This window comes from Petaurus breviceps, unplaced genomic scaffold (assembly GCF_028583685.1).
Source record: "Petaurus breviceps papuanus isolate PSGF00001 unplaced genomic scaffold, PetGlider_PUasm1.0 90775, whole genome shotgun sequence".
NCBI lineage: Eukaryota > Metazoa > Chordata > Mammalia > Diprotodontia > Petauridae > Petaurus > Petaurus breviceps.
In genome coordinates, this window is record NW_027187342.1 from 4,592,831 (window position 1) to 4,619,709 (window position 26,879).

Consider the following 26,879-nt stretch of genomic DNA (forward strand, 5'->3'; position numbering starts at 1 on the left):
TTCTGACAGAAGTTAATGTGCTAAACTAAGCTTTCTGTGGTCATAGGTACCTTTCCCAATAACATCTAGATTGTAATCTTTGTTAGCTGAAGCCCTCACAGCTTGCTCTAGTCCTCAGCCATCGTTCTGAAGCTTTGGGGAGTCATCCATCTTTCCTCAAGCATAAATCTGTAGCTAGAGGTTTCCTTCCTGTTTCCTGCCTCACGTCTACACATAGGAACAAACAATTCCTTACTCTGAACCATCTTATGTTCTTTCTCATGAGGCAATCCGGCTAGGTTGGAATCAGATTCCTGTGTAAACAAAATGTGGTGCCTGAGCAAGGAGTACTTCAGCTTCTCCGGAGACCATTAGTCGTAATCATTTGGAGACATTTTTTTTAAGCCTCAACATCCCCCTTCCTTTGCTCAGGAAGATGGAGAGGATGGGGAGAAGGGGAGGGGAAAGAAGGGAAGCTAGGGGGAGGGGAAAGGAGGAAAAGAAGGAGGAGAGTTCTATCTCTCTAGCCCGGGAGGCTATTTGGAAGAGGGAGGAGTTTGCCTTGCCTTTTCTCCCTCCTCCTAGGAAGGGGATTATGGTGCGGTAATCAGGATTAACTCTCTCGGCCCTGGATGCCATTTGACCCGTTCTGCAGTCCGCTGACCGCCGCTGTCGAGGGGCTTGGTGGAATGGAGCAGAAACATCTGGTCCAGGGGTGGTCTGTCGGATTGGCCTCCTCGCTGCTTTGGGCGAGGCGAACCTTCAAAACCAGGACCAACGCGGGCTCCTAGCTGGCTAGTTGCAGTCTCTTCTCCTTCCCCTCCCTCTGCTTCCTCTCCGCCCACCGCGGTCTTGCTCCTGGGCCGCAGCCACCTCTCTCCCCCGCCCACCCCCACGCCAGCATCCCCAAGCCTTGGTGCTCAGCCATGGGGGACCTCCCGAGCCTCGTGCGCCTCTCCATCGCTCTCCGGATCCAGCCTAACGATGGTCCAGTCTTCTTCAAAGTGGACGGACAACGCTTCGGTCAGAATCGGACCATCAAGCTGCTCACTGGGTCCTCTTACAAGGTGGAGGTGAAGATCAAGCCCACCACTCTCCAAGTGAAGTGAGTCACGTCCCTGGCCAGAGACCTAAGGGAGGGCAGTGGCAGTGAAGCCTAAGGCTAGCTGGGCGAATGGGTGGGTACGGCTCAAATCTCTGCCACTCCAAGTGCAGCTAGTATCTTTCCAGAATCCTCTCTCCTCTTGCCTCCCGCCCCTTCCTCGAAATTAGCAGAAAAAGCTCCCCTTTCCCCATTTTGTTCCTTAATTGCCTTTTCTTTACTAATTCTGCCCCCTCCATTGTCGCTGTAGCTGAAGCAGGTTTCTCTAAATCTGCTGCAGCCTGAAAGCGAGACAGCTTTCCCATTCGCCCCACCACCCAGTTTTTCCCACTTCTTCCCTCGGTGTCTGTGCTACTGTGTCCCGAAAGAGTAATCAGCAAGCTGAAGAAAACTCGTTGTCTGAGTAACCTGGGGAAGAGGTGTTTGCTGCAACATTCCGGTCCTATGGTGCTCATCGAGGCTAAAGAAAGATTATTAAGAGGTGGGGGAGGGAGGCCGTGAGGTTCCAAAGTTCCCCGGCTCCCTGCAGCATGTCATCTCATACCCCACTGTTGGGGATGAAATGGAGGGAGATGATGACTAAGACTAGGAAGGAGCCCTCATTCTGGGAGATAAGAAACACGCCAAAGGCCCCTCCTCCAGCACAGCCAAAGCTCACTCTAGCTCAGGCCTCAACCTATTGTTTTTGTTTATTTCCCTTTATCTTCTGAGTTCTTGTTTTCATCCTGGTAATATCCATGTAAACCCTTGGGACTCCAGCCCGCCATCCTAATAAGACTCAACTTCAATGTATGCCTATTGTGCCTGTGTTCCTGTTTCCCCATAATCCCTTCGCCACAGCCACATGATAATCCTTTTCAGAGGCTTCTGGTTGGGATGACAGGCTTCTGGTTGGGATGATAGTGTTGGGCAAAGAGGTGTGGCTCTTCCCTTTCCATTGGGAGGAAGTCCTGGAGCTCCACAATGGTAAGAGAAAGGCCTTTTTGGTCCAAGTGGGCTGGTGAAAAACTAGACTTCAGAGTACTAAGATAGTCTTGTGTGCAAGGGATCCAGGACCTTTCTTTGGCTGAGGATCCTTTGTAGAACTGACCAAAGAACTGGCTGAGGCAGATGCCTCAGGTGCCCTGATTCTATCATCTGCAAATCCTTGTGGTTGAAAACATCTAATAAACTGTCCAAGTATGTTGTAGACCTTTAGTTTTCCTTTCTGCTTCTCCTTCTCTCTCCCACCTAAAACATAACTGTCTTCTGTCCTTTTTCACCTCTCTAAACCTCATTAATAATAATAATAGCTAGCATTTATAAAGATCTCTAAGGTTTACAAAGCACTTTATCTCATTTGATCCTTACAACATTCCTGTGATGTTTTACAGTTGAGGAAGCATTTTACAGTTGAGGGAACTGAAGCAGACAGGTTAAATGACTTACCCAGACTCACATACTATCTGTGACTATATTTATTTTTTTATATTTTATTTTTAATTTATGAAATAAAATGAGCATTTTCATAACATAGTAGAATTTTTTTAAAAGATGATTGCACATGAAACTACAACTTTAGTATGTAAAACTTGCTATTAATTTTAAATATAAAATAATCATGTAAATGTATTTTTTATCTTTTTTCTCCCTCCCCCACCTTAAAGATGGCTGCCATTAGATACAAATGTGTGTGTATATTTAAAATCATTCTATACATATTTCTATTTATCAGTTCTTTCTCTGGACGCATAAAGTGCCTTCCTTCATAAGTCCTTTGCAGTTAATTTGGGTATTTATAATAATGAGAATGATTTGGTCGCTGAGAACACCTTTGAACAGATCTTCCTGAATTCAGGTCCAGCACTCCTTCTACTGTGTCACCTAGCTGCTACAGGAAGTAAAGTTGGACTAGCTCTCTAAGGTCTCATGAACTCTAAATTCTCGAAGTGCTTTGTGACCCTTTTTGTGCTGTAACAATGATATGTTGCCCCAGTAGTTAACCCTTGCATTAAAAAAGTTTATATTGGGGCGGCCAGGTAGCACAGCGAGTAAGAGCACCGGCTCCAGTGTTGAGAACACCTGGAGATAGAATCCCGGGCTCAGACACTTAGCACCCACCCAGAAACACCTGGTCGTGTAACCTTGAGCAAGTTACTTAACCCCAATTGCTTAGGGGCGGCCAGGTGGCTCAGCGAGTAAGAGCATCGGCTCCAGTGTCGGGATGACCTGGATCAAATCCGGGCTCAGATACTCAACACCACACCCAGAAATAATAACTGGCCGTGTAACCTTGAGCAAGTTACTTAACCCCAATTGCTTTAAAAAAAAGTAAAAAAGTTTATATCACCTATACTTATCAATATATTCCTCTTCCCTCCACTTGCTAGAAAGCCTTCACTTAAAATAAAGAAGGGGAGGGGGAAGGTGATAGTCAACCAAACTGAATACCATATGCAGTTTTTACTACCCAAAGTGTCCCACCTCCTTGAAGAAGAGAGGTAGTTGTACTCTAATGCAACTTTTTGGTCACATTTTTTTCTAAAACTTACATTTTAACAAGACCTCCAATTCCTAAAGGAATTCCTACTACTGTGAGAGGCCTGAAGGGAAGGAATTAGAGATAAGTAGATCTGTTGGTATCCAACAAATCATAAGATGAGAGCTGGATGGCACCTTAGAAATCTTCTAGTCCTGAACTTTTGTGTGTATCATTGATCCCTTAGGCAGTCTGCTGTGTTCTATGACCCCTTAGAATAATGATTTTAAATGTATAAAAATGCATTTAAATGCATAAAATGCACTAAATGCATAACATTCAATAAGAATAAAATCACAAAGGAAATAAATTATATTGAAATAGTTATTGATTTTTTTTAAACTAGCTCGTGGACCCCAGATTAAGAACTTCTGATCTGAAACAATCTCTTCATTTTTATGGATGAGGAAACTGAGGCTCAAATAGGTCAAGTAAGATGTCTTGATTCAACTTGTAATAGTGGTAAATTTTGGACTAGAACCCAAATATCATGCTATCTGGGCTAATGTTCTTTTCTCTTTCCTATTTTCCTTCCCTTATCACTGCTGTACGTGCCTAATCTGTTTTGACATAGTTCCAAGCTGGGAATTCTGCTCCATTCCACAGTGTAAGAGGTGAACCTATATCCTACTGCATGTGATTCTATCTCATCTTTTACAGAGACATCTCCATTGGTGGTGTGCTTGTCCCATTAGAGCTGAAATCCAAAGAGCCTGATGGGGACCGAGTTGTTTACACAGGAATATATGACACAGAAGGCGTGGCCCCAACAAAAAGTGGGGAGCGACAACCCATCCAGATCACCATGCCTGTAAGTCTAGTAGAGCTGTGTGTGTGGTGTGAGTTTTTTTTTTTCTGGGGCACAGGGGTTGGAGAGGGGAAGATATGAAAGAAGGGAAGGAGAAGAGAGGAAATGAAATAGAATCACTAGTATATTTCTCCTGGGAAACATATATAAAGTCCAAATACACTGGGAATGGGAATGCAGAGGAGTTGGAGTGGTTAAGGACTATATATTCCCCATTATTTGAGCAGGAGGGGTACGTCTGAAAGATACTTGGCTTTGTACAAATCTGATTCCTGTAGGTGCCAAAGGAAATAATCAAAAGTATAACCAAAAGGTGTCTGCCTCCTTTAGGACAAGTGAAATGTATTTCTTTTCACCTGCTTTGATTCACCTATGTCAAGACTAACCCTGTTAGTTGGTCCAAAAAAGCCTGTCTTTAAATTAAGTATTTATGAGTACACACATAAGATCCAAATTTTAGAACTGGAAAGAAGTCATTGAGTCATTTCTCCTCATTTTACATCTGAGGAGGCCCAAAGAGATGAGATGACTTGATCAAGTCCACAAAGCAAGTGTCTAAGGCAAGATTTGAACCCAAGACTTCCTGATTCTAAGGCTAGGGCCCTATGCCCTAAACTATGCCAACCTCATAGTGACCTCATTTGTATTGATATTCATACTTGCTTATAAATTACTGATAGCAAATCAATTTTAGGCATAAAACATATATCACTATATCCTTAATTAATAGTTGTTACCATTGTAACCATAACCAGAACTCAGGTCTTCTGATTCCTCATGTTAGTGGGTACCTTCAGAGTAACCATTTACTGTTACAAGGTGACTCAGTGGATAGATGCTGGACCTGGAATCAGAAAGACCTGACTATAACCTGACCTCAGACACACACTAATTGTATGCCCTTAAGCAAGTCATTTAACCTCTATTTACTTTAGTTCACTGGAGAAGGAAAAGGCAAACCACTCTAGTATTGTTGCCAAGAAAAGTCCACATGGGGTCATAGAGCCGGACACAACTAAACAATAATTATTTCTCTAGATACTTAAAATGAGAAACTTAGCAATAACCATTTAATGTTAGGTACAACTTGTCTAGTTACTAAAGAAAATCATCTTTATTCTGTTCCAAATTTTGATACAAGGCATTTTAAGTTTCTCCCTTGCATGGGTAATCCAGATGACTGGGAGATTCAAGCAAAAGGAGCCTAAAATTAAACATCTAGTCTTTGGAAGAAAAGATTATTTTCTTAGAACTTTGAAACAAGATCTAAAGGTAAAATATTGCCCACTCAGGTCCATTTCACAGATGAGAAAATTGAGGCCCAGAGAGGCTGTTTGTCCAGATTCATAGAGCTAGTAGATATCTGGCCCCCTATTTAAACATATGCCATCTGACTTCAGATCCCATGTTCTTTCTGTTACACTGCATGTGTATGATGAACAAACAACACATTCCTGGGTTTGCTCCCTTTGAAAGGCTAGGCAGGCTTGGAGGAAGTGGTATGAAGAATGAAGGCAATGAAAGATACTCGGGCTTCCTTGGAAAGGAATGTCAGTTTTTCAGGGTACCATCTGTTATTCATAAGTCAACCTTGCTGGATAAAAGGGAACAGTGAGTTAGGAAGGAAAAATGAGACTTATTAAATTTCTTAGTGAACGCAGAAGACCTAGAATTAAAACTGAAAAAGAATGACTAGAGGGAAGAAGGCCAATGGAAAATTTTTTCTTTTAATTAAGGATCAAGGAATCCACCCAAAAAGCCTATCTATGCATATCTGAGGACCATTTCCCTCAAAGTGACTTTCAATGCCCACAATAAAATGGAAGCAAAACCGAAATAAAACACCTCAAACTTCTCAAATCTTGCAGCTCTAAGTGTTGGTGTTACTGTAATCAGCTTTCTATTTTAGTCACCCATGTCAAAGTGCTAACTTAGATTTAGCTGCTTGGTGTGAAGTTGAAATTCGACCTAATGGTAATGCTTTAATGTTACTTTTGGTAAACTTTGCTTTCTGAAATCTCTTTCTGTCTATTATCATTGTCCTCCCCTAGTTAATAGAGGCCCTTTTTTACCGTCTGCCTAGTCTAAGACAGCAGCTTCTAAATGGCTTCCTCTGCTTCCATTCTCTTCCCCATCCCACCACCATCACTACATCTTCATTTTGTTCCCATATTATCACTTTGCACAGTTCAGATCATATTTTCTTCTGTGCAAAATCCTTCAGTGCCTCATTATTACCTATGAAACAAAACTCCAAATTTATAAGCCTAGTATTCAAAGCCCTCAACAACTAGGTGCCACCCTATTTTTTCCAAACTAATGTACAGCTCCTTTCAACATATGTTGTGCTCTAGCCAAACAACTTACTATCCTCTCACTCATAGGGAACTCTTCCACTTCAGGGCCTTTGCTTATTTATGGAGTGTTCAGGAAGGACTGGTACCTCTGGTGTGAGGGCTTGCAGAGCCCTTTTCAAGGCTTCTCATCCACTTTTGGTGTGCACCTGGCACTCAACTCACCTGTGGTTCCAACAAGCTGTAGCATGTGCATCGACCAAACTCCCAAAACCATCTCAGTAGATGGGCTAAACCAGGTTGAGAATAATTCGTAGGCTTCAATCCCATCAGAGGTGAGTTAGGAGGGGGTCTACTTCAACCACATGAAGACTTCCCTGGAAGAATGGGCAGATGAGAACAATTTGTTTCATGAAGGTGGTAGAAGCAGGTACTTTGGAGCATTTAGAGCTTGGTCAGACATTGAAATGCCAAGGTCATCCATAGCATCCTGGGTCATTACCAGTCATTTTGACTTTTGTCTTGCCACTGGACTTTGATGACTCTGGAAGAGAGAATAAGGCTGATAACTGTGTGCAACTCTGCCTCAGTTAAATCCACTTCATGCTCAAGTCAAGACATCACCCATGATGTCATTGGTCCTCCTCAAAATTAAAGATGAGCAATAGGTTATGTTATTCCCTGTATCTGTAATCTCCTCCCCCAGCCACCTCTAACTGCTGAAATCTAACATAGTCTATAAAACCAAGCCAGATGGCATCTCCTCCAGGAAAACTTCCCTGATTCTTTCTCAACCCCATCACATAACACCTTGAACCTTCTCGATCTTAAGTTCCATAAAAGGAACTCTCACTTAATTATGACTGTAGCCCCTTTGGGGCTTTATATTCTAGTATATATAGATATAGATATCTGACACAAGTGATTGGTGTTAGATGAATTGATGATATGCAGCCATAATAATCTTCGTAACAACATTTTTACAATCATCTCTACTACCTCCTTGTATACTATCTGGCATAAGCAATATTTTAGGACTGTTTCTCCCAACCACTTAGTATAATTCCAGGCCGCCTCCCTGACAAGATGAGCCAGTATACAGAGCACTCATTTTAAAGTCCAAGAAAAACAACTGGAAGAGTCCATCTGCTACAGAGACAAAATGAGTCATAGAACCCAGTAAGATATGTGCTTGTTACAAGCTAAAGGTGTGCTATTGGTTATATTACAGAAATATCTGAAACTTTTAGTAGAAATTTCAGGAGGCCAAGGAATTTTGGGGTATCTTGTGGTAATTTAAAGGGAAATGAATTATTCCACTTCCTGGGGAAGCAGCATTATTACACAAATGCTTAGCAGAAGGAGAGAGGAAAAAAACACTTATTAAGTTCCTACTCGTGTGCTAGGCACTGTTAATAAATATTATCTCATTTGAGCCACACAACAATAGGTAGGTGCTATTATTATCTCCATTTTACAGTTGAGGAAACTGAGGCAGACAGAGGTTAAATCACTTCTCCAGGGTCATAGAGCTGGCATGTGTCTGAGGTAAAATTTGAACTCAGATCTTCCCAACTTCAGACCCAGCACCACATAGCTTTGTAAAGGACCTATTCACAGGGTTAAGTCTCATAATATTTTGTTTGTGTCAATGTAGCACTTAAGTTGTGCATCTGTTATCCCTTGCTAACACTATAAAAATAGCCCTCCTTTCACAGTCTTACACATTGTTGAATAGTGTCTTTTATGCCCCTTACACAAGACATTATTGCCAATATCCTAAAACTTATAATACTTGGCATTTATCTTTCTGAGCAACAATGTCACAGGGTGGGAAAAGAGGCAGAATTCTGAGATAGGATGGTCTGGAATCACATCCTGTCTGTTTCACATATTGACTGTGTAGCTCTCTGTGATTCACATAACCTCTCAGTGCTTTGTAGCAGTTCTCTAAAATTAGAAGTTGCAGAACAGCTACCTACATTAGTAAAGGGACTTTCCTCATTAGGAATTACCTATACCAATGAAATTACCGGTCTAGACCTCACCCAAAATAGACTTCATTATCTTTTGGGTCATCCAAAATTTTGATTCTTCAAAAATAATAGTGTTCAAGAGAGAAGAGAGTCATTGAGGTTTTTTTTTTTTAACATAGAATATATGAAGAGAAAGAAACACAGATAAGCAGGCATAGCTTTGAAAGCTATGTATCAAATTTATTATATACTTTAAAAGAGAGTAAAACTATACATTATAGAGATGTATGTTTCATGTGCTTTTTCTGTTCTATGTACATGGAAATGCCCATTTTATTTGACTTTTGTTAGGTTCAGAATCAAAAAATTAGAACCTTGGGAAAATTGAAATTGCTATACAGTTTCCCAAAAATAAGCTGGCCTGCTCTCTTCCTCTTATGAACCAAACTCATAATCCAATTTCAGTGACTTCCATATAACTACATGTCATAGTCAAGGAAACCAGCATAATTCATCCACCTTGTTCTTCCTATATGAAATGTTAGGCTGGTCTCTTAAGTGACAGTACATAATAACTAGCAATATCCATCATTAAAAGGAGATTAATTGGCATACTCTGGTACAGATTAAGTTCTTTCCCCTTCCACATATATATATATATATACATATGCATATATATGTGTGTGTGTGCTTATATGTACATATACATATGAGTGTGTCTATATATGTGTGTACATATACACACACACACTATTCCTGAACAAGAAGGCTGAGCAGTTCATGATCAAAGCAAGCTACTTGGCACTTTGACCTTGAATTATAAATATTATTTGAAGCAGGATCTGGACTTTTAAAAATACAAATCCTAAACCCCTCTTCCTAGTAGTCATGACACTTACTAGCTGTGTGACCCTGGGTAAGTCACTTAATCCTTTTTGCCCAGTCCTTTATCTATAGAATGAGCTGGAGAAGGAAATGGCAAACCACTCTGTATCTTATTATAGGTTAATAGAGAGTTGACTGTACCAACAAAATTCTGGCAACTTTGTGTTTTCATGTTGATCATTTTGCTGTTCATAGTATATAAAGTCTCCTGAAATGGTCATAAATTCTAAGTCATGTCTAAATATTCATTCCTATGGTGGAACTATAAATTGGACCCACCATTCTAGAAAGCAATTTGACATTATGTTTGGGTTTGGGGTTTTTTTTAGTAACAAAAATGTTCATACTCAGGGCGGCTAGGTGGTACAGTGAATAGAATGCCAGCCCCGAAGTCAGGAGGACCTGAATTCGGTTCTGGCCTCAGACACTTAACACCCACACACACAAAAAAAAAACTAGCCATGTAACCTTGGGCAAGATACTTAACCCCAATTGTCCTCCAAAAGGCAAAAAAACAAAAACAAAAAATGTTCATACTCTGACTCAGAGACTGACCTGCTAAAAATATGTCAAAGGGGTTAAAGACAGAAAGATACGAGGTACCCCAAAATAATTCTACCAGCACTTTTGTGGCAGAAAAGAACTAGAAACAAAGGTGCCTATCTATTGGGGAATGGATAAACGAATTGTAGTAGTAAACTTTATAAAATATTGCTGCACCATAAAAATCATTGAATATGAAGAATTCAGAGAAACAGGGGAAGACTTATATGAACTGATGCAGGGTGAACTAAACAGGACCAGAAAACAATAAACACATGAGTACAGTAATGTAAATTAAACTATAAGTTGTAATTGATCATTATAAACCAAACTTGGATCTTGAGAGAACCAAGAAAATGCACCTCCTTCCTTTATTTGCAGCAATGGAGATTGAGTATGAAATATTGCATATATTGTCATATTCATCTAAAATGATGATTTTACTAAAAAAAAATTTTTCTCTTTTTTAATCTTTGTTTCAAGGAACAGCTGCTTGGATTAGGATAGGGGGACACATTAGGGTAGGGGAATGTGGTGTAAAACTAAGTATTGCTTGAGAATGCATGTGGCTTTTTTCCTGAGATTTGAAGCTTACATTTAATTCTGGTCCCTTTGGTATCTGCATTATAATTTCTCTAAGAGAGGTAATGAATAGAGAACTGGTATCAGAATCAGCAAGACCTGGGTTTGAGTTCTAATGCCTGACACATACTAGTTATGTAACACTTAGCATGCTACCTAATTTCTCAATGCTTAAGGCAACTCTCCACCTGGAGTTCCAATTAAATCATGTTCGATCCAAAACAAACAAACAAAATCTTTCTAATGGATTAAACTATGAATATTGTGGAGACAAGTACCTCTCAAGCAGTCCCAGGTAGAAAGTAAAAGGGATATGAAATAATAGTGCCTTACAAAAACATCAGGGCAGCTAGCTTGTACAGTGGATAGAATGCTGGGCCTGCAATCCAGTCGCAGACACTTACTAGGTGAGTGACCTTGGGCAAGTCATTTATTCCTGTTTGCCTCATTTCCTCATCTGAAAGGAAATGACAAACCATTCCAATATCTCCACCAAGAAAACCCCATATGTGGTCATGCAGGGTTGGACACAACTGAAATGACTGAACAGCAACAACAGTTACCTAGCCCTTTATACTTTTCAAGAGCTTTTTATGTTGCTTTTTTCATTTTATCCCCTCAACAGCTCTGTAAAGTAGATGAGGCAGGTATTACACCCATTTACAGGTAAGGAAACTGAGATCCAGAGGTTAAATAATTTGCCTAGTGCAATTAATCTAATTAAAGGTGGAGCCAGAACTGGAACTTCTGGTTGCTAGTCCAGTGAATTTTTTTACTATATACCTTCCCTGAAGACCCAAGTAAGTCATATATAAGGGGTTCCTCCCTGAAACTCTTTGGTGGAATGTCTGGATGAAATTTTCAGTAACAAATGCATAATATTGCTTATGAATAAACAATTCTAAATGTGAATGGACATATAGGCCATAGGCATGGTGAGATGTGTTCGTTTCTCCCCCCATCCCCAACTCTAGGATTAGCTTATTCCTGTGTTGTTTTAAGTGTTTTTCCATAGTCATGACAATATAATGGGAGGATGGCTCTGTTTACATACCTGGCATGGGCATTTTGTGAACTTAAACAATTCTATTTACTGCTTCTAATCAAATCTAGGAATCATAAGGAAAATACATTTCACAAAGAAAAAAAATCTTGATTCCAAAGTTCATTAGACGGCTTATAGCTAGGGTGGGAGCAATGGTAGAGGGTATAGTTTTAAGCCTCCTGGGAAAATGTTTGGAGAGCTTTGGATATCCCTCCTTCTTTAGCAGCAGCAATATCTTAGAGCTCTAACTGCCCTCCTTCCTCTTTCTCCTGGCTAGTTACAAATCTTGCCAAGTTATTACTCCCCACCCCCACATTGGGAGAGGGTCGAGGATAAAATAAGGACAAGGATCTTGGTGCTTTATGTCAAAGTCTTGAAATAGCATAAGGAGAACTGTAGCTGGGTCAGTCTAACCCATCAGGCACCCAAGCATCTGCTGAGTGGGCTGTGGGGTATCCTATACTCTTCTAAGCTACTGAACTGAAAGAACAGGAGTGAATCCCACATAGGACAACTCTGTCTACTTGCCTCAGAAGTGCATGTGGTTACCTTTATGGAGGGATAGTGTAAGCTCCTTGAGGCAGGCATAGTATCTTAGTTCTTGTTTTGTATCCATCGCAGTTGCAAACATGTGTTAAGCACTCAAATATTTGGTTAATTGTGTGGTACAATGTTTCTCAATGCTCTTATTAACAAATCTGTTAACAAACCCTCTGCAAAATAAACCTTGGAGTAGCCTATATAAATTAGGGGGTTCTTTAATGACTTTTCCTAGATACTTAAATGTATTTATGAACTTTTTTTTTGTTTATGATTGTATGTTCCAGGTATGTAAACATATGATATTTAAATGTATTTATGATCTCCTTTCTGTGGATACTTATTACAAATAAAAACCCCTTCATGCCCACGTCTTTGATAGAGTCAACACAAATTTATTAAGTGCCAGGCATTGTCCCAAGTGCTGGGAAATGAAAACAGTCCCTGCCCTCAAGAAGCTTGCATTTCTTATGGCAAAATAGTATGCCATTACAGTTATATAACATCATTTGTTCATTCACTCCCCAGTGGATGGGTATTCCCTTAGTATCCAGTATATTGATTTTGACCAATGTTAGTGGTTCTTCATATCCATCAACTGTACATATTGTTGGACCAACTTAGCAAAATGAATGGTTTTGCTCAATGTGCTTATCCGCCATTACAACTTCTCCCAAGAAACCTCTCAAATAGTTTTAATGAATCTCAGGATTTAGATTTACCTGGGAAACCTTAATGTATTCCTGGCTTGCAAAAGTTCAGAGATGCCAGGAAATTAGAATAGGATCTCTAACGTTTTCCTTTGATGTTTTTAATGTGTCCTTGAGCCAACAGTCAGGCAAGCAAAGGCTATATCATGCACAATTTCACTTCTAAAATTCTGATCCTTATAGATAGCTCTAGAATTTTAAAATAGATAACAGTTAGATAAGATAAGAGTAAGATAAATTAGTAACATTATATTTTCATGTCTATGGAAACAGTTTTCCATTTGTTTGATAAATTGCTTAATTCTGTCTATTTAAAGGCTAAGTATTTGGAGCAAGATTTTGCCCTCTATTGTTTTTGTTATTAATTTTGCAATCCTTAAAAATTGCTATATTAGTAGATGATTATTAGTTTTTTAATGGAATTGCCATGGGGTCTTTTGAAAGAATAAGTATCCTGATATAATGAAAATTATTTGATTTTACTAAACTTTGATTTATAAGGAGTCAGAAAGGTACAATGGGAAAAGTGCTGGCTTTGGAGTCAGAGAATCTGGGTTCAAATTCTGACTTTGTCACTTACTACCTATGTAGCCTTAGGCAAATCACTTCCCCTCTCTGGGCCTTAGTTTCCTCATCTGTAAAAGAGGGATTTTGGACTCTCTGTGGTTGCTCACTTCTCTGCATCTATCACACTATGTATCAGAAATCTATCTTTGCACAAAGTGAAGAAGACCTTACCATACTTCTACGTAACAGACAACTTTATTAAGCATTTATTATGTTCTTTATGAAGTACTTATTATGTGCTAGTCACTGGGCTGAACACTAGGGATCTAAAAAAAGGGGTGGGTAAAAGTACTGTCTGGCCTCAAGGTGCTCACATTCTAATGGGAGAAACAACATGAAAATAACTATTTACAAACAAGATGAAGACAGATTAGATGAAAGGTAGCATAGCAAAAGTTAAGTCTCACTGTTTAGAACCTTGCTGTTCAAAACAAATGCTATCTGCTGATAGCAGTAGAATGTGGTTCTTATTGGCTATGTTCTCTCTTCCCCCAGTTCGCCGATATTGGGACCTTTGAAACTGTGTGGCAAGTGAAGTTCTACAATTACCACAAACGGGATCATTGCCAATGGGGAAGCCCCTTCTCTGTCATTGAGTATGAATGCAAGCCCAATGAGACACGCAGCTTGATGTGGGTGAACAAGGAATCATTCTTATGAACATGAGCCTGTCTGATATAGCTGGACAATCTCTCCAGAAATCTACCTTTAAAAAAATCAAACCCACAACCAGCACAAGCCTTAACTAAGGCACACTTGGACTGCTGCTCTCTCCCATTGGGTACAGGTTAACATATGAGTCCCAAACTTTTTGGAGGTATAATCCTCCTCTGATGCAATCCCCTCTCCCCACCCCCACCATGTTGCAGATCATAATGCAACATCACAAAACAACACCTTTCTATATTTTGTGTTTGTGTACTTGCACCCAAAGTACTTGGTCACACTGTTGACCACCTCTGGCAATAGCCAAGCAAAAATGCAAGTTAGATGTTGTGTACTTAAGTGGTTCTGTGGACCGTTGTGCTGCTTGTTTCCAAGTTGAATGACTTCTTCCTTTTTGTTCAATGTTGTAAAAAAAAAAATGTATATGGACCCCATCTGCCATGTGGAATTTTGTGACGTGTATCCTTTGCTGTTTCAGACTCTAGAGTGATTTTTCAAAGCAGGCTCTTTGAAAAGATATGAACTATGATGAGCAATAACTAATGTGGTTTGCGAGGCAGAGTTCCTTATTTGTAACTTGGCTTTGTGGAAGTGAGCTTGCAGAGAGATAGCATTTTTACCTTTGTTTTTTCATATATGTAAAATAAGAGGGCTGAAATGGAAGGGACCTCAGAGGTAGTCTAGCTCTATACCTAGGCTCCTATAAGGAACTAAAATCTAATCAAACTCAAGGTACTAGTGTAGGCCCTAAGGGATTGTTAGAACTCTGCTTTCTGCAAGACAGTTTACCTGAATTGTCATATTGCCCCTTTATTTAAGAAATACTGGTTACTTTGCATACGTGGTTGAGACCTACATATTAATAGTATCACTTTATTCCTCCCTCATGTGAACTTTGTAAAACTATGTATGGAATTGTAATCAACTTTTGATCTTTCTAATAAAGGAATTGAAAAGCATACCCTAATTTGCTCTCTTGATTTAATCACCCTTTTGGTAAAACAGATGTGACTTTGTCACTACTTACTTAAGCTCCAACCCATTCACTTGTGTTCCAGGGTGCAGACATACAATCTGGACCTAAGAGGCCAATTATTACCCCAACCTCTAACCAGGAGTGCTCTGAACCACATCTTCCAAATCCTACATGCTCTTCTGCCCATTAGTGAAAGTGAACATATGTTAATACCCTAAATAGTCAATTCCCTACAACTCCTTGGAAGAAAATTAATCCATGTGGCCTCTCTAGCTCAGAAATCAGTAGATGGTGAGTAAGGAACTAAATCCATAACATAGGGCAACAAAAAGCTCCTGGTTTTGTTCCCAACTCTTATAGGAAGCTATTCTGATAGTTAAGGTCCAACCAGAAAGGGTCTACCTGTCTAGCAGCTTCAAAACAAAAAAATATATATTGGGTAAGGGGCAGGAGAAGATGCAGAATCCAAACTCTAAGTGTGGCTCTGGGGCTGAACAGGAGGGGATTGTTTAGGACCCTTTAGGAAAGAGTCACTAGAATCTCAGGGTGATGCCCCCGTTGATAACTCTAAGCTCAGTTCCCTTCTGAGAAGAGTTATGGGATGGTGTGAAGCTTGACTGACTTGACTTTTGACTGTGGAAAAGTGGGATTCACAAGAAGAAAGACTTGCATTAATTGCTTCTAGGTAACTACAAATCTTCTACGAGTTTTCTATGCTTGCTTTTATGGACTCCTATGAATCTTTAGCATCATATTCATTTTCTGAGTGGTGAAATTAAAAAAATCTGGTCTACATCCAGTATGCATTTGCCACCTTAAATGCTTATACAAAAGCTGGAGACATTATTACCCACATTTATGGAAACCTAGATATAAGCTATAATTCAATTAAACTTAAAAAGCATTTATCAGGTACCTACTATGTTGCAAAGCACTAAGCTAAGTGGCAGAAATACAAATACTGAAACAAAACAATTCCTTACACTCTACTGGTGTGAAATATGTACAGAGAGAAGTAAATACAAACTATAAAACAAAGTAAATATAATGTTATTTCAGCAAGATGGTAGGAAGGTAGGGAACCCTAGAAATTTGATAGATCAGGACAATAACAACAAGAATAGGGGAGACCTCCCAAAGATCTCCCAAAGTGGCACTTGAGCTAGCTCCCAAAGTGTAATGGAAATGCAAATTTGGAAGATCTTCCCTGCCCCTAGGCTAAAGTGCACCTGAAGCCTTGGGTGGGAGGCTTGTTTTTCAGTAAATACTTCTTGATTGGCCAGTGAGTCAATAAGGTTGTTACATTTTCTGAGCCAGGAGAAGGCTATATAAGCCCTGATGTGTAGCTTTGTTTTGGGACTCACTTTGAGAAGTGTTCTGTGATTTGATCTGAATTCTGAGAAGCCGTTGTTGAGAGTCCCCCGGCTTTGAAAAACCCAGATGTGGAAACCCAGATGTTGACTGGGTATGGATGTAATGGTTGGACAGTTTGGAAAGCTGTCTACTTGATCTGTTTCTGTCTTGATAATTATGCCTGTATACTTTGAGGTTCGGGGTGCTGACCTTTTCTCCTGAACAAGGTAAACGATATATATATCTGACTGATTAAAGTAAGCTTGTTAACCCATTTTGAGTTGCTTTCCTTTAACAAAGCAGATGCAAGAACCTGTGGTAGCAGCAAACCCTGAGGACGCGCTTGGGGTGCTTGCCGCTACAAAATGGCCTCACGAACAGGATCTGCAGAGTAAAAGGAAAGTATGGGGGCTGGGATAATCGTTTGTTTCCCAGTTGTGGTAGCTGTGACTCTGTGGAGCCATGGACCAGGAGAGAAGAGTGGCCTGCATGCAGACTTCGCTGAGCTGAGAGCAGGAATGGTGAGCTTCCTGCATCGGGACCTGGGCAGAAGCCAGGAGCGGCTGCTGCCTTCGGGAGGAGAAGGAGCCCAGGAGTTTGGAATTCAGCCACAGGAAAAGATAAGAACTGAGCAGCAAAGCAGGGGCACTGAGTGTGTTTCCTGGCTGCATCCCACAGTTTGGGACCCAGGGGGAGGATGGACTTGTGACTATGGTGGGTGGGATGAAGTACCTTGGATCCCCAGAGACCCCACCTTGTTGGTTTTGTTGCCCAGCCCCCTCTCTGTGCTTGGAGGCAGGGGCTGGAGCTGTGTGAGGGGAAGGATACCCCTCCCCCCCCAGAGAACTTTATTTGAACTCTTGTTTTGAATTGAGGTAATAATGCTATGTACTTTGTGTTTGTAACTTTAGTTCAGTACCTTGAAAATGTGACCTAAGAGATGTTTAATGCTGATTCAAAAGTAAATTGTCTATGCTATGGGCATGAAAGATCTTGGGGCCGAATGTAATGGAAATGCAAATTTGGAAGATCTTCCCTGCCCCTAGGCTAAAGTGCACCTGAAGCCTTGGGTGGGAGGCTTGTTTTTCAGTAAATACCTTTTTTTTTTTTTTAAGCAATTGGGGTTAAGTAACTTGCTCAAGGTTACACGGCCAGTTGTTTCTGGGTGGGTGCTAAGTGTCTGAGCCCGGGATTCGATCTCCAGATGTTCTCAACACTGGAGCCGGTGTTCTTACTCGCTGTGCCACCTGGCCGCCCCAGTAAATACTTCTTGATTGGCCAGTGAGTCAATAAGGTTGTTACATTTTCTGAGCCAGGAGAAGGCTATATAAGCCCTGATGTGTAGCTTTGTTTTGGGACTCACTTTGAGAAGTGTTCTGTGATTTGATCTGAATTCTGGGAAGCCGTTGTTGAGAGTCCCCCGGCTTTGAAAAACCCAGATGTTGACTGGGTATGGATGTAATGGTTGGACAGTTTGGAAAGCTGTCTACTTGATCTGTTTCTGTCTTGATAATTATGCTTGTATACTTTGAGGTTCGGGGTGCTGACCTTTTCTCCTAAACAAGGTAAACGATATATATATCTGACTGATTAAAGTAAGCTTGTTAACCCATTTTGAGTTGCTTTCTTTAACAAAGCAGATCCAAGAACCTGTATGAGCGGCAAACCCTGAGGACGCTTGGGGTGCTTGCTGCTACACAAAGGCAGCCCGAGATTCATTCCAAGAGGAAGGAGAGTGTTCTGAGTGTAGGGTAAAGTCTCAGTGAAATCATGGATGTGGAAGGTGGAAGACCATATTTGGGGAACAGCATCCAAAGAAAGAACTGATAAATAGAAGTATGCATAGAATAATTTTACATGTAAATATACATACATACACACACACACACACCTATTTGTGTTTAATGGTAACCATCTCTAGGGTGGGGAGGGAGAGAAGAATAAAAAGGGAAAAACAGGGAAAAAAGAAATTCACATAGCTATGTTACATATTTAAAAGCAACAGGTTGTATATAATAAATTTGCAGTTTTTGTGTGCAATAATTTTTTTAATGTTAATGAAATGCTTGTTTTATTCCATAATTTAAAAATAATAATAATAATAAGTTCACAACCCTACAATAAAAAGAGCTATATCTAAGTATCTGTAACCAAGAGTCATGTAATTTGGGGAAAGATCATGACAAATTATCTCAAAAACTTTAAAAGAAATTTATTTGATTTGTAGGTTCCTCTAGCTAAAGAATTCCTTACCTTCTTAAGATCAGCATTCCTGTACAATGAACCTCTCTGAACTTGGCTGGAATGTTCTTTGAAAAGCAGGAATAGTCTATCACTAGGGTTATATGGAATATACAGCCTTTCCATGATGCTAGCATGTTCCAGAACACCTCAGGGTCACTTTCATGTTGATGAGGAACAAAATATTTGTAAGAATTTCCATGAGGAGGGGATATTTTATGAGATCTTTTAAGAATAGGGAGGCAGGTTTTTGCAAATTATATTCTGTAGTGGACCACATTAGTCATTCAAGTGACTAAGAGATGTAGAGAATACGAGATCCTACTGTTTACCAATTAAAAAATCATTGATTTCATAGAACAAAACGCTACTTTATAGGATCTTCTCTATCAAGGTATAGCTCAAGCATATATAAAAAAAAATCATATAAGATTCCTTCAGAGCAGTGTAATAAGGGGACCAGTCTATGATGGATCAGATTTTAGAATGTTCATGGATTTACCCTTCCTAGTGGGTTACACTGAAAATATGTAGACATCATCTGACTTGTTCCAGTACAACATGTGGAATTTTGGGAAGCTGGTTTTCACTCATGCATGATTAAAAGGCTTGATAACAAAATCTTCTAATTGGTTATAGAGTAGGAAGAGTCAGTGACTCAGGAGATGCTGAGCTGGAAATTAGTTCATATACAAAAGTGATAACCTGCTGACCTCTCATTCTTTTCTCCTTTCTGGCAGTGACTGAGGCAAGAACTACTATAATCTACTGGGTAGAAGCTGTTCTCATTTTTTAAAATAATATTTTATTTTACTAAATAAAATTATTTATTTTATATTTACATATATTATATAAAAATATAATATTTACATTATATTATTCTGACACTATTTGCATTCCTACATGGAAAAATGATAATTGTAACTGATGAAACTTTTCTCAGTATGAAAATAGTTGAAGGGTAGGGGCGGCCAGGTGGCTCAGCAAGTAAGAGCACTGGCTCTAGTGTCGGGATGACCTGGGGATCAAATCCGGGCTCAGATACTTAGCACCACACCCAGAAATAACTGGCTGTGTAAACTTGAGCAAGTTACTTAACCCTGATTGCTAAAAAAAAGAAAAAAAAGAAAATAGTTGAAGGGAATAGAAATATATATGTCTATGTAAGAGGGTATATGGGTATATGAATGCATATGTGAATGTGTGTATATATGTTTACAGGTATGCATAGCTAGAGGGCACAGGACCAATTTAATAGGAAGGGATGATACTTAAAAGGTGAAATTAAGAGGTGGAAGATTAATTAAGAGAGGAATATAACAAGAGGAGATGGGGAGAGACAGAATGGGGTAAACTACCTCTAGAAGAGGCAAGGGAAAATGGTTATAATGGAGGGGAAGAACTGGAAGGCAAAAAGACAAAACCTTATTCTCATTGAATTTGGCTCAGGGAGAAAATTATATACACACTACAGGGTATTTCACACTACAAGAGGGTAGGGGGGAAGGGGATGAGAGGGAGGATGATGGAAGGGAGGGCAGACTTGGCGGGGAGGGAAGTTGGAAGCACCCACTTTTGAAAAGGGACAGGATCAAAGTAGAAAATAGAACAAATGGGAGGTGGGATAGGAGGGAGGAAAATATAGTCAGTCTTTTACAATATATCTGCTATGGTAATGTTTTGCATAGCTACACATGTCCAACCTATACTGAATTGCTTATCTTTCCAGTAAGGGTGGGTGACAAGGGAGGAAGGGAATGAATCTGGAATTCAAAGTTTAAAAATCAAATGTTTAAAAATATATAAATACTATTATTAATACTATTTTACATGTAATTGGGAAATAAGATACACAGGCATTGGGGCATAGAGATCCACCATGCCCTACTGGAAAAGTCAAAGAGGGTATGGGAGAAGATATGGGAGAGAACAGACTGCAGGAGGGGATATCCTGTGGGACTGCTATTTTGGGGTGGTGGGTAGGGGAAAAATTTGTAACTCAAAATCTGGTGGAAATGAATGATGTAAACCAGAAGTTAATAAAGCATTTGAAAAAAAATGACATTTTGCTGATTTGAATGTTAATGAATAGAATATTGCAGAATCTCCTAAATGATATCTACGACTCAAAAGACTTCAACCTGACTATTCACACAGAAAGATCAAATGGATGAAGAATGTTTATTGTTAGCACTGTGATATACAATGGGATGGACAGTACATAGAGCTAGTTCATTAATACGCATACCCAAACATATATTAGCACAAAAATTAAAAGTCAATAGTTTACTATATGCTAAGCACTGGGGATAAAATACAAAACCAAAGATAGTACCTGCCTTTAAGGAACTTATATTCTAACAGGGGAAATAATAATATAGAGAAATAGAAGGGCAAAATTCACTTACATGTACACACACACACACACACACACACACCACAACAGACCCCAGAGAGACCATAAATTATGTTCAATTTAATGTGAAAAGAAGGAGGTGGAATGTGTTTGGGAAATTTTGCATTGTTTTTATTATTTCCCATCTTGTTCTCAAAACAAAAGTCCTTTCTTTTTAGTATTTCTTTTTGAAATTTATATATTTTTCCAATTATATGTAAAAAAATTAACATTAATTTTTAAAAGTTTAAATTCCAAATTCTCTCTTCCTTCCTCCTTCCTCACCTACCTCTTCCTTGAGAAGCCAAGCAAATTGATATAGATTATACACGTATAGTCATGCAAAACATATTTCCATATTAGCCATGTTGTGAAAGAAAACACAGACTAAAAAAATAAACAAAAATAAAGTAAAAAAGTACGCTTCAATCTGCACTCATATTCCACCAGTTCTTTCTCTGGAAGTAAATAGCATTTTTCATAAGTCTTTCAGAATTGTGAAGTTCAATGTATTTCTGAGAATAAAACTAAGTCATGCACAGTTGATCATCTTACAATATTGCTGTTACTGTGTACAATATTCTACTGGTTCTGCTCACTTCACTTTGTATCAGTTCATTCAAGTCTTGTCAGGTTTTTCTAAAACCATCCTCCTCATCATTTCTTATAGCATAATAGTATTCCATCACATTCATATGCCACAACTTGTTCAACCATTCCACAATTGATGGGCATTACCTCACTTTCCAATTCTTTGCCACCATGAAAAGAACTGCTATAAATATTTTTGTACATATAGGTTCCTTTCTTTTTTATAAAATCTCTTTGGGATACAGACATCTTTGGGATTGCTGGGTCAAAGGGCACCCACTGTTTTATAGCCCTTTGGGCATAGTTCTAAATTGTTTTCCAGAATGGTTGGATCAGTTCACAACTCCAACAATAGTGTATTGGTGTCCCAAATTTACCACCTCCCCTCCAACATTCATCATATCTCTTTTCTTTTATATTAGATAATCTGATAGGTGTGAATTGTTTTAATTTGCATTTCTCTAATCAACAGCCATTTAGAGCATTTTTATATGACTATAAATAGCTTTGATTCCTTCTTCTGAAAACTACAAAAGTTCTTCTTTTTAATATTAATATTCTTCCAGTGATGCTGTTTGACTAGAAACCATGGAATCACTCTTCAAATGTCTTTGAAGATTTAATTATAGGTCACCCACAGAGGAATGTGACAGTGCCTGGTGGTTTCAAGATGTCTATACAATGTTACAAATGAAGATTCACACAGGATAAGAAGTTTAGAGGATATCATCAGAAAGATGTATGCCTGGAAAATGAGGTAATTTGGTTACTCAGTAATAGTAAAGGATAATAGATGGGCAACCCATGCACCACATTGGTATCTATATAATAGCAAGAGTTCTAGAGGCCCCTAGCTCACTAGGTGGATCCCTTGTGGAGAGTACATAAGACACAGATATTAGTCACACAGGATGAAAAGCCAGAGATGGATTGCAATCAGTACCAATGAAGGAGTAGCCACATTGATGAGATCACAAATCTATTGAAGTAACAAGGAATTTAAAGAAGTAAAAAGTGGCACCCATGAAGTCTTACTTCAATCCTTCATCATGATTTGGAATTAACATCGAATTCTGTGGGGGGAGGAGCCAACATGGTGGAATGGAAGCAGCAACTTTTCTAAACTCCTCCATGAATCCTGTCACTAAACTTTAAAAAGTGAATCTGAACAGATTTTTGGAGTGTCAGAATCCACTGGGAGACAGAGCATGGCAGAATCTAGCCCGGGAAAATGCCCACATGGGTCAGGGCAGGAGGAGCTCGGAGCATGTGGGGGCTGCATGAGCCTGTACTAGAGAGCAGACTATAGCAGAGTGAGAAGGAGCCCCAGACACCAGACTTACCCACCCCAAGGGCGATTCGCAGCCATCTCACCAGCTTCTCACCAAGGGACAGGAGAATCCATTGGAGCTGGCCCGTCTCACCACAGGACAGGAGGATCTGTGGGAAATAGGTAAGAGAAAGCTCAGGGCCCGCAGCAGAGACAGCAGCTTCTCCTGGGGCTATCAGTCCCCAGCCAGGAAGTTTGAAAATCACCTGCCTGATTTTCCAGGGTCCAGGATGGCAAATTAAACTCTGGCTGTTCCAGTTCTCCCTCCCTGACCAAGAAAATCCAGAGATAAATGTCCCACCCAGAGTAAAATTCTGAAATATCAGAAATAGCCTCAGGCTTAGGAGTCACTGAGGAAGGGTGTAACTGAGGCAGTAAGGAGTCTGAAGAGAAGAGAGGGAGGGGTCCCAACAAGCCCCACCTCACCTGACCAGCAAAAGCCTGCCTGAACTGTAGCCCAGGGGCATAGAGGCAGAAATCTGAAGTGACCAGACCACCCCTTCCCCACAGATTATTCTGTGAGCCTCAGGGTAACTCAGCAGAAACACTGAGAGTCCTGGCCTTGGCCTCAATCCAGACACCCAGAGGCTACAGCGCACAAAGCCAACAACCAGGCACCTAGCTCCCAGCCTGAGAAGCTTGGGGCAGAGCCCTCTGTACCCAGGAACAGAAATACACTTTAAAGGACAAGGAAATAGGCAATTACAATGGGCTGGAAGCAACTTGCAAAGGCAAGACCAAGGATAGTAGAGTCCTATTATTCTGAACAAGAAGAATCACTTTCAGGAGACACCATGGACTCGGTGTACACACCTGAGACCACAGATGGAAATATGAACTGGTCTCAAGCCCAAAAAGCATTCTTGGAGGAGCTCAAGAAAGATTTTAAAAGCCAAATTAAGGAGGTAGTAGATAAATTTAAATCTACAGTGACCAAATTGGAAAAAAAGTCTCACTGAAGAAAACAAATCCTTAAAAAGTAAAATTTGTGAACAAATTGGAGAAAATACCTCCCTAAAAAAAGGACTTTAAAGAACTAACTGAAGAAAATAATCCACTAAATTAGGATCAGTTGAATTGAAACTCAGTATCTATGATGCACCAAGAGTCAATCAAACAAAACATGAAGATTGAAAAATTGGAAGAAAGTGTAAAATATCTCACCAGAAAAACAACTGACCTGGGGAACAGATCCAGGAGAGACAACTTAAGAATTATTGGTCTACCAGAAAGCCATAATGAAAAAAAGCAGCCTGGACAACATCCTCCAAGAGATTGTCAAAGAAAACTGTCCTGAAATCCTAGAATCAGAAGGTAAAATAGTTATCGAAATAATTCACTGGTCTCCTCCTGAAAGAGATTCCAAATTGAAAACTCCAAGAAATATAGTAGCCAAATTCCAGAATTACAAGATTAAGGAGAAAATATTGCAAGCAGCCAAAAAGGAACAATTCAAATATAGTGGAACTCCAGTCAGGATTACACAGGACCTAGCAGCTTTCACATTAAAAGATTGGAGGGATTGGAATTTGATATTTCGTAAAGCAAAGAGCCAGGACTGCAACCTGGCAAAACTGAGCATAATCTTCCAGGCAAGGAGATTGTCATTTAATGAAATAAGGGACTTCCAGACTTTCCTGATGAAAAATCCAGAGCTCAATGGAAAATCTGATCTCCAATTACGAGACTCAAGAAAGACATAAAAAGGTAAACAAGGAAAGCATACACTCACACATACGCACATGCACACTCACACAGATGCACATAACTTGGGATTCAATAAGAGCAAATTGTTTACATCCCTATATGAGAAGCTGATAACTGTCAATATTGAAATTTATATGATTATCATGACCTTTAAAAGGGATATACATAGATAGAGGGTGTGGGTATAAAGGAACTAATTTGATGATAAAAAAAAAAACCTTACTAAGGGGTTCAAAGGGACTGTAATGGGTTAAAAGGAAAGGATGAGACAGAAAAAGGTAAATTATGCCATACAAAGAGACATAAAAGCATACTATAGTAGAGGGGAAGGAAAGAGGGAGAGGAACATCATTTGAACATTATTCTCACTGGTTCTAGTTCAAAGAGGGATCAACATAATCAGTTAAGTGTAAGACTCTAATGTGAAAAGACACAAAAACTCATTAAATAGAGGGAAAGGAGGGAGGGAGAGGAGCACTGTATGAAATTTATTCTCATGGATTTGGGCTCAAAGGGGCAATAACATACTCTGATAAGTACAAAAATCTATTGTGTCCTATAGGCAGCAGGAGGGTAAGGGGGGTGGGGGTGGGAATAAGAAGACAGGGATTATAAGAGAGGGAAATAGCAGTGAGGGGAAAGGGTAGGTAAAGAAGGGGGAGGGTCACAGGGAGGGAACACTGAGGGAGTTGGTGGTCAAAAGGAAAACCCTTAAGGAGGGGAAGGGAGAAGGAAGAAACAAAAACATAAGCAGAGGAGGAAATAGGATGGAGGGAAAGAGACAGATAGTAATCATTAATGTGAATATGAATGGGATGAACTCTCCCATAAAACATAGGAGGATAGCAGAATGGATTAAAAACCATAATCCTACAATATGCTGTCTACAAGAAACACATTTGAAACAAAGGGATACCCACAGGGTAAAGGTAAAAGGCTGGAGTAGAATATGATATGATGATATACTTAGAGAATCCTAGAGCAAGTAAAAAACTACTTGAAATAATAAATAAATTTGGCAAAGTTACAGGATAAAAAAAAACCCACATAAATCCTTGGCATTCCTGTATATTTCTAATGAAATTCAACAGCAAGAGATAGAAAGAGAAATCCCATTTAGAGTTACTGTAGACATCATAAAATATTTGGGAATCTACTTGCCAAAACAAATCCAGGACCTATATGAACACAACTACAAAACACTTTTCACACAAATAAAGTCGGATCTAACTAATTGGAAAAACATCAATTGCTCATGGCTGGGTAGAGCTAATATAATAAAAATGACAATTTTACCTAAATTAAATCATATATTTAGTTCCATACCAATCAATTTACCGAAAAACTACTTTATAGAGCTAGAAAAAATAGTAACAAGATTCATTTGGAAGAACAAAAGGTCCAGAATATCAAGGGAATTAATGAAAAGAAATGCTAGGGAAGGTAGACTAGCTATACCAGATTTTAATCTGCATTATAATGCAGCAGTCCTCAAAACTACTTGGTACTGGCTGAGGAATAGAGTAGTGGATCAATGGAATAGATTGGGTACACAAGACTCAGCAGTCAATGACTATAGTGATCTACTGTTTGATAAACCCAAAGACCCCAGTTTTGGAGATAAGAACTCACTATTTGACAAAAACTGCTGGGAAAATTGCAATATAGTATGGCAGAAACTGGGCATAGACCATTATCTAACACCATATACTAAAATCAAGTCTAAATGGGTGCATGATTTAGGTATAAAGGCTGATACTGTAAGCAATCTGGGAAATCAAGGAATAGTTTACCTGTCAGATTTGTGGAGAGGGGAAGATTTTATGACCAAACAAGAATAGAGAGCATTATAAAATGCAAAATGGATAATTTTGATTACATTAAATTGCAAGGGTTTTGTACAAACAAAGTCAATGTAACCAAGATTAGGAGGTGTGATAATAATGGCATTTAAAGATTCCCCTGTATTGGCTTGGTTTTCAAACTGATTGTGTTAATCCCAGAGCTTGTTAATCCCACCTGTGGGATGGACTTGTTCATGTAAAAAGAGAGTCCTGAACTGGAAGGAGCT

At 39.5% G+C, this 26,879-nt stretch overlaps 1 protein-coding gene across 2 annotated transcripts; it reads left to right on the forward strand.

The window, feature by feature from the left end:
• The first annotated feature begins 540 nt into the window (after positions 1-540).
• Positions 541-15,174, forward strand: CNRIP1 (cannabinoid receptor interacting protein 1). 2 transcript variants are annotated; one of them, XM_069068929.1, is made up of 3 exons: positions 541-1,052; positions 4,260-4,410; positions 14,045-15,174. In XM_069068929.1, the coding sequence occupies exons 1-3, from the start codon at positions 964-966 to the stop codon at positions 14,207-14,209; spliced, it is 405 nt and encodes a 134-aa protein (XP_068925030.1). In that variant the 5' UTR covers positions 541-963; the 3' UTR covers positions 14,210-15,174. The 2 variants fall into 2 exon arrangements, with proteins under 2 accessions (XP_068925030.1, XP_068925029.1); XM_069068928.1 differs by having other exon boundaries at positions 551-1,084.
• Positions 15,175-26,879: the final 11,705 nt, after the last annotated feature.